General features: G+C 40.2%; 1 protein-coding gene across 1 annotated transcript; it reads left to right on the forward strand.

Annotated features, from left to right (window-relative positions):
* The first annotated feature begins 1544 nt into the window (after positions 1 to 1544).
* EXOC1L (exocyst complex component 1 like) lies at positions 1545 to 8648 on the forward strand. Its single transcript, XM_053941014.1, has 3 exons — positions 1545 to 1665; positions 5138 to 5268; positions 6279 to 8648. Exons 1-3 carry the CDS (start codon positions 1545 to 1547, stop codon positions 6540 to 6542), a joined length of 516 nt encoding a protein of 171 aa, XP_053796989.1. The 3' UTR covers positions 6543 to 8648.
* The last annotated feature ends 3485 nt before the right edge of the window (positions 8649 to 12133 follow it).

The following is a 12133-nucleotide window of genomic DNA, read 5'->3' on the forward strand; positions in this document are numbered from 1 at the left end:
ACAGAGAGGGACAGTGAACTGCAAGCCAATTTGAACAGCAGTTTCATATTCAAGGCATGGCCAAGTCATCAAAATTGTGGGCAGGAACCTGGGCATCCTGTGCCTTAGATATCCTCTGGAAAGTCTCCATAAGAAGGCATTTTCCTGATATGCGGATGTCTTGATTTGGAAGTGAGCATCTTGCTCTTTTCCTAAAATAACACTTTAAAGCTAAGAGATTAAATTTATCCCTAAGCACCATACTTATAAATCCTGACACTTAGAGTAACTTTACTCTCCCAAATCAGAGATGGAAATGAATATATATATCTAAAAATCATAACTGTATTTCCAAACACAGTTTGGGATCAAAAGAAAGCATAATAAATCAAAACCTAGTTTCTTTTCAATCCTTTCCCACTTGTCAACTCAATATGTTTAGTGCCCATAGCAGAGGATGATTCTCCCTAATTTTACCTCATTTAAACTTGGTTCCATTTTGTTTCACATCATCAAAGCACCATGTAGACTTATGCCACTAAATAATTCTAATAGTGCCAATTTTTAAAATATCCTCAGATTCTAAATCTTGCCTTCACTTTAGCACTCAGTTTCATTCCAAGGTAACATTTCTTTCTGCGTTGCATTGAGATCACAAAAATGAAAAACTCAGTAAGGTATTCAGATATACTAAGCTTCAAGATAAGAATTAGAAGAGAATATCCAAACTTTTATAAGCAGCCAGAAACTAGTCCAAAGCTCAAAACTCTAGCACAGGCTACCATGGATACTGGAACTAGAAGAGCACTCAACTCCAGACCTTCATCCACACACCTGCAGAATGGCAGAAACAACTAAAATTTCTGCAAATGCATTTATGTCTGATATGAAAGACCTCCCAGATGGGCAAACATTCTGGGGGTGGTGCTCAGGCTGCCTTTTGACGGCTCCTCTAGAAGTGAGTCTACTTTCTGTTTATAAGGAGTGGCGTGAGGTAATTTTGTCATTAATGCTATTAATAGCCAAAAAGCTATTACTGGAGGAACACTGGTGACAGCCATACTGCTATCTAATTCCTTTATAAATTCTCAGCGCTTTCATCTACTGATAAAAAGAATTCCGTTGACAGCTCTCTTTTTTTGGAAAATCGCCTCTAGTGTGATTGTTTGAGTCCTTCCCCGCCCATTGTCTCCTCCCTCCGGCCGGGGGACAGCTCGGGCGGGGGGTCCGACGGCACCTCCGGGACCTGGCTCGGACAGCGGCGGGAGGCGCAGCCGGCAGCGGCCCCCGCGCCGGGAGCGCCCCGCCGGCGCACGGAAGGCGGGCGGGCGCGGGGCGGGGAGATCCGCGGTCCGGCCTCTCCCGGCGCGGGCGGCCGAAGTTTTAACGGCGGCTGCTCGGGGGCGGAGGGGAAGTGTCCGGGAGGGAGCGGGGTCGGTGCCGGCCATGCCTGCCCCGCGCCCCGAGGCCCCGCGCGGCCGGAGCGCAGCCCCCGCCGCGGTGCCCCGTGGCGGCTGCGGGGCGCGGGGGGCCGGAGCCCGGCGCTGAGCAGCTCCGCGGGTGCGATGTCCTCGCTGGTGAAGGAGGACCTGGCGAAGAGGCTGTTCGGCCCCCGGCGGCAGAGGCTGCACGAGTTCATCGAGGTGGAGGGCGCGGGCGCCCAGCGCTATTACCTGTGCGCCGCAGGTACGGGGCAGCCGCCGGGCGGGGCCGGGCTCCAGCGGCTCTGCGGGTGGGAGCGGGGGATGCGAGGGAGCGGGGCCGGGGCTCAGCGCCCCCGGGCCGGAGCGGGGCAGCGCCTCGTCCCGCCGCAGCACGGAGCCCGGCTCGCTGCTCCCGCACCGCCAGCAGCCCCCGAAACGGCGTTCTCTCCGACTCCTGGCTCACACCGGCTCCAGATTTGACACCAGCGGAGAAACACGCAGCTGCCGGCAGCGCTCTGGCCGTGGCAGTGCTGTGAGCGCCCGAACTGCTCTGAAAAGAGCAAACCCTTACAATAGTTCTAGTCAGGTTTTTTTTCCGGATTCTTTGCTAGATTCTACAGATTCTTTCCAAATTTTTTCCTGCATTAACAGTGCAGGAAACATTTGTAAATTTTTTGCACTATCCCTTGGCTTGGTCTAATGTCCCGCATATTGTTCCTATTCCACTCTGAACAAATTGGACTTGTGGTTTAAATAAATACACATTGGAATTAGTAATTAGCACAAATTTCGAGTAAAACAAGATTGCTTTAAGTGGTAATTATCTGGCTACTTTCTAAATTTCTTTTCAAGTGAATCATCTGTTTCATAGAGGTTTCAGAAAAGCTGGTTTGTATGTGTTTTTTTAAATTATTATTTAAAACCACTGAAAAATACTAAAAAGAGAAATGTCATCTCTAAGTAGTCAGGTTAAAGAGAATGATTCTTTCAGTCTGTTTCCTCTTCAGGTTCCAAATACATGCAATAGGTGGAAACAATCCATGTACTTGAGACATAGATGGGGTTGGCATCCAGTACTCTTATGTTCATTATCTTTCTAAAAACCTGAAGTCCTTAGAACACATGAGCTGTGTTATTGCTTATTGGAAATCCTGAGCCAGCTATGTTCCCTGTACTCCTTTAATTTTGGTAGAACAGGTTTTCTATGTTAGAACTGTAAAAACAGTTTTAATGAATTTATTCCTGCATATCATAGGGCTTCTAAACATATAGAAATACCAATCTCATTCATAGTTTGTGAAACTATCAGTAGAAGCATGATTAGTTCTATGTTGGAGTTCCATAAGCAGTTTACTGTTGTGAAACTTCCAAAAGGGAGAATTAACATTATGCACCTTTAAAATCCTGCCTAAAATCTTCTTTTTCAGGTAGAGGAGAACAAACCATTAAAGAAAGCTTCTAATCAGATTTACTGATTGGAAGTCTCTAAAGACATAAAGGAAAACTCATGCAGAGTATTAAGAGTAGGATCTCTCCACTATCCAGTATTAAACTCTCTTAATATATTCAGGCACAGTTGAGTGAGTAGAGTGAGTAGAGTGGAAATCTGATTCTGAAAGATGGGTTGCATCCAGCTGCCAGCAGCTACTGTGTTCTGCTGTGATTCTGTAGGAGTAGAGCACATTATCTAAAGTCTTATCCCTGCAATGCATCTTCTGTGTATTTCTGTTGATTTCAAATTACCATTAAAAAAAAAGTCAGTCAAACTATAGGCAAATCTTCAGAGGTCTATGCCTTTTGAAATGTGTGTTGCAACAAAATCCTGGTGTGGGAAACTGAACAATCTTTTTTTTTTGTGCTACATGGCCAACACTATTTCCTCTCCTTTTCACAATAGCAAGTCCCAGTTCTTGCATGAAGGTGACAGTATCCTTTCACAAAACAGTTTATACAGAGCTGAAATGCAACTCCATTCAGGGGTTTTCACAACCCAGTATTGGTATACCCAAGAAAGAATGGTAGGGATAGCATTTTGTCCTACAGAGACACTGGAAAAGGTGTTTAGTCCATGTAAGGCTTTAAGAAATACTTTGTCCTCTATGAAGGTATTGCTAAAGCTGTGCCCTCCTCCTCCTTTAGAGCTTAATGCAGTGACATCGTAGATCTGAGCTCATGCTCTCTAGGAAAAAAAAATTTCTTTGACTCTTTTTAACTGAGTGCAAAATCAAGCAGTATGTAAAATGCAGGATTTTTTTTTTTTTCCTTAAGTGAAAATAGCACACCCAAGTTTCACTGGGTTCACTATGCATAACATCTGTGCTGTGTCCTTATGTCATGGGATTTCTGTTGTCAGAGAGGTGGAGCAGTGGCAGTGTGGGGATCTGGGGGCCCCTAGGACATCCCTTTGTATTTTTGAGAGGACTTGGGGTTTGGACTTACTTCCTTTAGATTTAGGGACACAACATTTTCCCTTACAAGCTAGCAAACCAACAAACAAAATGGGTGAAACAGAAAGTATGAAGAGAACTTCCTAAGATCAATCTGCTAGATTTGCTTGCAAATGAAAACCATTGTCATTTTTCCATGGAAGATAACACAGTGGTGGTCTTTTGGTCAAAAATGATTGAGTAACTATGATTGATAGGACCAGGGAAAAAAGTTAATTGTATTTCCCAGGCAGGGACGCTGTAGATTGAGAGAAATTATGATCAATTTATATATTTTCCACTGTTTTTCTTTGCGGTGGAAAGAAGGAATATCTCCAACATATATACTTTGTTGCTATTTAATAACCATTTTCTTATAAGCAGGTGAGAATAAGAGATGTTTTAACAGGAGGAAGGTAAAACCACTGAAGTTTCAAAATGGAGTTTCAAAAATTCGGGCAGTATTTAGAAATAAAAAGCATTTTGCTCCTGTATTCCAAGCCTTATGCTGTGAAGTTGAAATGCTCCTGCCAGATGTAGGTGACTTCTTGGCCATAACTTGGGCTACCAGATAGCTTGGGAATGTGGCCTGCCCTGCAGCCATCAGCAGCTGGATGTGCAGGAGATTGTTCAGGCTCTGGTACTTTTCACACTCGTAATGGTCTGTTACAGAAATCCAGTCTCCTACTCAGCACTCAAGATAATCAATTAATAATGGTAGTTATTGCAAAGAGCATCTTCATGCTCTTTTTAATCTCATTTCCTGCTTAAGTTTGAAAAGAGTAATTTTGATAAATTTAGCACTGGACAACTGGAAGCTTTAAGAAAAAAAATTCAATGTTGATTTAATTTGCATACTATATAGGGAAATAAGCATTTTGCTCTAAAAAAGTAATGGCTTCATAAGAGAAGTTCCTTCACAGAATGGAAAGTATAGCACAAGTCATGTAAATACAGAATCTTGGTAGAGATTTTGCAATTTCCTAACTGCAGCGCCCCAAAAAGTCTCCCTCTTGAAAGAAGCAGGCTAATGCAAACCCAGTGCCAGAATGAGGATTCCATTGCAGTGCTAGTGAATTCATATGAAAGGCTTTTGAACAGACAAGACTCTTTCTTTACAGGGTGTGTAAGGTAAATCCTAAATCTGCTAAAATCTGACAGGTTTCATAGACTGACAACACGGCACTATTCTTACTACCTGGGCAAAATAAAGCTATCAAGTCCAGTATAACCCAATACAGCCCTGCCTGTCATGGTTTAACTTTGGGAAGTACTTGCTTGCATATCTAAACTATTTTTTTCTTGCAGTAACTAAAAATAAAGAAGTAGAAATATGTATGGTTAAACACTGGCGAGTGGACCGAGAGGAGAAATATGAAATAGTTGAAAAGTGGTTTTTGAAAGATCTGGAGATGATTGATGGAAAAGAAGCAGATACAGTAAGTGTTACATTGTGTATTATGTACATAGAGAACAATTTTCTTGTTTTGCAATTTGGGATACAAGAATTAAAATGCATTATGTGAAAAATAAAATTAAGTTACCAAGGAATTTTGGCTTTATTGCATATGAGAGGCTCCACATCACATTTGCACTGTTGGAGAAGAAGAGGAAGGTGAGATTTTTTTTTGTTTGTTAGTTTATTATAATAGCCTTCATCTCTGGTTGAGACCTGAGCCAGAAGCTGGGTGTTTCCTAATTTGGTCATCATAACTGGTAATAAATGTTCTCCATCTGCAGCTTCCAGTGTCAACTGCAGTTAATGTAATAGATTTTAGAGTGTATTTTGGAAACAAAATTTCATTAAAAATTTTATGGACACTTTCTTCTGAAGTGTTGTGCTAAAATATTCTTCAGAAATTATTCAGCCCTTCACAACTGGGATGATAAAAATCTGTCTCATTTTCGATGAAGGAATGGCCTAATCGAACCTCAAACTCATGGGATCATTAACACTGCTATAAATATTCATAACAGGTATTCATATCTATAGAATTTAAAATAATTTATCTGCTGCTAGGATTAATTGTGTCAAAGAGCTAGAAAGCATAAAGAAATACAACTCAGGCAGGAAGGGCAGTCAATATTCTTCTTGTCCCACAGACACAGACAGTTATAGTCCAAGGCAAGTGCTTTTCATATACTGTGTTTTAGGCAACATAACAAATTAATTCAGTTCAAAACAAGACTGTACAATCCCAATAAAGTACAGTGTACTGCTTGAGAAAACTTAGAAACTTTTACTCAGGAAAAATTCCCAATGACAAAGAATTACAGCTGCTACTTTTTAAAATACCATGTAAGATGAATATAAGAAGTACGTGAAGTCCTTTAGAGCCCATCATACTGAGAAAAAGCCCTGTAGGTAGCTGGGCAGAGAACAACAGATTGCAATTCTAACTCAATGTGTCTAGTAATTTCATTCTCTCTCAATTTTTTTTTTTTTTAGGATAATCCATATTTTGATATGCATTTCCACAAAGTCTACAATATGGAAGCATATAGTTGTGCATCTAAATATACCTTTGCTCGAACACTTAACAAACTGAATGCCATGTACCTTAAGAAGGACTTCAAGATTGTGAACTTTGATGACACCTACCTAAATGATGATTCAATCTGGTCATCCAGCAATAGAGATTTCTTAGTAGTTATGAGGGTTTGCTTCTATGCTTCCAACCTTTTATGTCTCTCCCTCTGTCGTTTGTCCTAAAGATGTCTTTTTTAACATTAAGGTGACTGGTTGACTTTCACTGACCAGCATTTCATAAACCGTCTGATCAAAAAGTTAGTAGCTGATATGCAGTGTCTCCTTTTAATTTTACATGTAAGTAAAAAGTGGAGCATACTTTTTACATGAATAGTTGATAATTCATTTATATATTTTAAGATGTCCTCACTCTAGCAAATACTTACACATACAAGAAACTGGAAACACAGTACCAGTAATTATAATGGTCAGTGGTGATTGCTTATGTAAGCAGAGTTCAGCATTTGCTTATATGTTCATGGGGGTATAAATTATCTTTCATTAATAGCTTGCAATACTTTTGCAGCATTAAGAGCATTAACAACTAGTTTATATTTTGGAAGTAGGAAAAAAAAGTAATCAGTAGAGTTCTGTGTGAGAATGAGGCACATTTCCATTTCCAACTGTGTTGAAACACAGAACTTCATTAAAGACATCACACCTATATCCCTACAAGAATCCAGTTCTCATCCTGATGCATAGGAGTACTGCATTCAGGTACCATGGGACCAACTTTTCACCTATGCAGCTATATTATTTTTCCCACAGAACATTTAGTCATCACATTATTTGTGATACTGTTGTAGAAAACAATGTTCTTAAGCAGCATTGCTTTATTTGTCAGACCTTTCAGAACTTCCGTAACATTAATATGTCCTTTCTTGCCCTTCATCACTTATGAACAGCTGTGGTTAGGGAGCAGAAATTGTCTCTATCTCTAAACCAAAGGATAAGAAAATACTATGTAAACAGTAGTTGTTGGCTACTACAGTTACTTTGTAGGCAAGTGATAGAGTTTTCAAAATTTCACCAGTTTCTAGCTAAGTATAAGCATATTCGCTGCACTATCTAAAGGCACTCCCTAGAGCTACATTTACCATGGAGTGGAGTCTTCTTGAGGGGTTTGGAACAGCTCACAAAATGTAACAGCTGGGCTTGTGATAGCAGTATACTATGGTAGAAACAGAGGATAAGTGGCAGCTATGTTGAGCAGAAGCTGAAGAGGAACAATGTTAATGATAAGAAGCATAGTGTTCCTGCCCAGTGTCAGTCAGCTGAGTTAGCTGGCTGTTCATCCCATAGTAAATAAAAAAATACCAACTGAAAGTAAGCTCCATTCAGAGAAGCTTCTGGTCAGAATGTCCTGCAGGAGAAAATTAGCTTTTTCCTTTGGTAGCCAAGAGAGTCCAGGAAGGCAGGCTGTGGGCTAAACCAGGTATGGACCTGGAGCTAAGATGCCAGCTCCCAGTAGATCAGAGGCTGATCCATGTCCTCTCTCATCTCTAACATGGGATAGCTGTACAAGGGTACTCTGCTGTACTGTGGCTTAGACTTGGTGAACTCCCACCTTTGAAAACATTTGTGTAAATGAACTTTGGATTCAAAATTGAAATAACATCAAGTAAGTGAGAATATATTTGAAAACCTGTAAAATGTACAGCTTTCTACTTTTAAAATGTTATCCTATTGCGTGTATATAGAAAAGTCCATACCTTTGATTAGTTAATATTCAGAAGTTAGGTATTTATTCCAGACATATGTTGCAAATTACATTGGTTCTAACACATATCTTAGTAATTGTTACTGTACAGTAAGACAGCTGTGAGGGTAGTTTATGTGGGTAACAGAAATCCTCTGGCATTTGTAAGGTCTTAAATTTGCCACTTAAATACTGTTAGAGAGAAGGAATGTAATTTTAGTGTTTGCTTGCATAATACAGTTGTTCTTTTGAGAATTTCTTTGGGATAATCCAGTGCAAGTGGACATGTTGTGATGTTTGATTATTAGCTACAAGAAGTATTTGCCCAACATCCAGGTTCCACAAAACCATCTCATATAGGAAGTATAATTCATGCTACTGCTATCTATGATACATTGTCTTGTTTGAATAGTGTATTGATTGTTGAGGTCACAATGTTTTCCACAATATTTACAAATTCTTTGCTTAATAGGCACAAGGAAATGTTTTCTGGGTGGAAAAGCTTTCATCATTCATCTTGTAATTGTAAAAAAAATCTAAAAATGAGCACTTCAGAACATTCTTTTGAAATAAAGTACATGTATACTGAATTCTTGCCTAGTAATTGTCTGTATCATTTTAGAAAATGACGATAGCTAAAAAGTTAATAGAACGTTCAACCATATTTAATAGACTTTCATTGGTAGTTTATACATTTTTATTCTTGTGCGATATAAATGTAATGGACTATATTGAAAGACACAAACCTGCATTTTATGTGGAAGAATATGGAATTAAAATCTCTCTGGCATTTCTTCTTGCTGATAATGTAGTATTTCAGACATTCTTAACTGAGCAGTCAGATTGAACAAAAAAAAAAAAAAAAAAAAAAAAAAGGAAAAACCAGGGACATTGTCCATGTCAATTATTTCAGTTACTATCAAAAGGAAGAGTTTAAAAGATGTTTGTGGACCTAATCTAAGGATTCCTTACTGTCATACAGTTCTCTATAAGATGCCAGCCACCAAGACTCTGTAATTGCCTGGCTGTGCTGGGAAGTCTGAGGGACATTATCACTTTGTGGTGAGCGTAGCACAGCTGCACCACAGGACACTGAGAATATGCTAAATTATGAATGGAAAAGACCCAACAGGCTAAATAGCCCATCTTTCAGTTAATGCAGAATTATTTCCTACTTCACATTTCCTGACCTTAGATAAATGGAATGTAGTTTGAAAAACTGGGGATTCATCTAGTTCTCCTGGAAGAATTCTCCAAAACTGACTAGGAAGAAACTTAGGGGAGTAAAGGATTATAGGAATGCATTTGTAGCATTCCTATAAAAGATTTCAGCTACATGATGGAATGAATATGTGAGGTTGAGGATATAATGCAGATTTTGTTCAGAAGACATTCTTCAGAAGTTATTAGCCAGGTCTGTTCCAGACAGAAGAAAATACATGGCAGTCTGAAAATGAAGAAGAGTGATCATAAGCAGACAGAAATTCATGCTCACATAACAGACAGAAAGGGAACAGAGGCTGTCATAGAGAACAGGTGATTTTTTAATATATTTTTTAAACACTTAAACATCAGAATTAAGAATACAGGGAAGCCTATGACAATAGAATTTATTTAAATTTTATTTATTTACAGCAGAAATACTCCTCTCCTGTGAGCTTATTTTTCATGGTTAACTAATATTTTCTTGCATCCTAAATTAAGGAAATACAGATCAGTGCAGAATTTTAAGAAAAGTTTTGGAAGTGAAAGAGAACAGGGAGCATGTTCTGGACTGTGTCTTCTAGGTTGTTTCTCATACTTCTTTGTGTTTTGGAGTCATACCTATAATAACATACTTCTTTCCAACACAAGCCTATATTGCTTTCCCTGCCATCTATTTCCCAATGCTTTCGGTCACTTTCAGCATATAAATCTTTTTTTCTAGTAAAGTAAGTGATTGTATTTTGTAATTTTTAATATGTAATTTAGGAATATTTTTTTCATGACTTAAAGTCAGTATTGGAAGATCAAACACTGTTTCTAAAGAGCATCTGTGGAAGAGTATCTGAAGTAGGAGAGGAGAGGATGGCACAGGGTAGATGATCTCACATCAGTTTTAATGTGTAAACCCATTTTAGCAGTAAAAAGTGCATTTTAGTGTGGCTTCCTTTTTCTTTTAGCATAATTAAAGCTAAAAGATAGGAAACTAGCATTCTGTCTAATAACAACAGCTTTATGAAACATTGTCCAGTATTTTATGGCTGTCTTGACCAGTCTTTATAGATCTAGACAGAGGCAGTTACATTTTGTGGCTAAATTGAGAAATTACCAAACTATAACTTCTGTTTTAAACATGGCCCTCATGAATGATATATTATAGAGCTATACAGCATGTTATTTTGTAAGTGAGAAAATAAAAGTATATTCAGCAAGACTTAATTGGTCAGTCATATTTAATCACAGAATATTCTGGCAAGGGACACACAAAGGATTATCAAATCCAGCTCTTAAGTGAATTGCCCATATGGGGCTCAAACGCACAGTGTTGGTGATGTTAGCACCATGCTGTAATCAACTGAGTTCATCTCAATTAATGCTTTCAATCAAGTGGAAATATGATACAGGAATTACAGAAATACAGTTCTACATGTTAGAAATCCACATACTGGCAATTTAGAACAATTCCTTGGAAAGGATGTTTTCTTTATTGGTCATGGCCTCACAAATACATTTTATCAGCTACACACTAAAATGAATAAATCATATACAATTTAAGTAATCTGGAATGATTTCAGTCTATCCTTAATTCTGCACTCCATTACATTAGCAATGCTAAAAATGAGGTAAGTGTATTGATCATGTGGTGAACCTCTGTCACAGAGAAGGTAGTTCCAGTTTTCACAGAATTCATCAGTGACTACAAGTAGCTATAGCCAATTTGGACATCGGTTCTCATGGCTAGATGCCAAATCCTAAATCTAGTCTCAGCATAATTTAATAATAAAATAAATAATAAAAATAATCAAAGACTGCCAATTAGTCCAGATTCTTCTACCTAGGAGCAAAGCAAAAATCTGCATGCAGTCCACAGATTATGAGTATGAACTGAACATGAGCCAGTGAGTGCCCAGGTGGCCAAGAAGGCCAATGGCACCCTGGCCTGTGTCAGCAATAGTGTGGCCAGCAGGACCTGGGCAGGGATTGCCCCCCTGTGCTCAGCACTGGTGAAGCCTCACCTCCAGTACTGTGTTCAGTTTTGGGCCCCTCACTTTCAAAGGGAAATTGAGGTGCTGGAGTGAGTCGAGTGAAGGGCAGCAAGGCTAATGAGGGGTCCAGAAAACGTGTCCTGTGAGGAACAGCTGAGGGAGCTGGGTTTGTTTAGCCTGGAGAAGGTTCAGGAGGGACCTCCCTGTCCTCCACAGCTCCCTGAAAAGAGGCTGTAGTGGGGAGGGGTTTGGTGTCTCCTGCAGTGAGAGGACAAGAGGAGATGGCCTAAAGCTCAGACATGGGAGATTCAGATTAGATATTAGAATTGCTTTTTCACTGTTAGTGTTGTCAGGCATTGGAATAGGTTGCCTGGGGTGGTGGAGTCACCATCCCTGGAGGTGGTCTAAAGGTGTCTGGATCTGGTACTGGGTGATAAGGTTTAATGGTTTAGGGGTTGTGATAGTGATAGTGCTGGGTGGATGGTCAGACTTGATGATCTTAAGGGTCTCTTCCAACCTTGCTGATTCTATGAAGTGACGTTAGTCCTGATGCTGTGGCCAAATGGAATTACAACATGCAGTCAGAGCTGGACATCGTAATTCAAAATTGATTGTGCGACACTGTAATGCACTGTATGCATCTTTCAACACCAGGTTTACCTGCATTTCTTTTGTGGACTCATTTGTCCCCCTAACAGACCTAAACCCTCTCAGTGCCTCTGCCGTGACGTCACCAGTGAATGCTGACGTCACTTTTGGAGAGGCCCCGCGCCTGCCGCGCCCCCTCCTCCCCGCCAGGGGTCGCTGCGCGGGCAGCCCGGCCCGAGCCGCGCGCCGCCGTCACGTGGGCGGAAGGCGCGGCGGGAGGAGCCGCGTCCCGGCCCGGC

This window comes from Vidua chalybeata, chromosome 4 (genome assembly GCF_026979565.1).
Source record: "Vidua chalybeata isolate OUT-0048 chromosome 4, bVidCha1 merged haplotype, whole genome shotgun sequence".
Taxonomy (NCBI): Eukaryota; Metazoa; Chordata; class Aves; order Passeriformes; family Viduidae; genus Vidua; species Vidua chalybeata.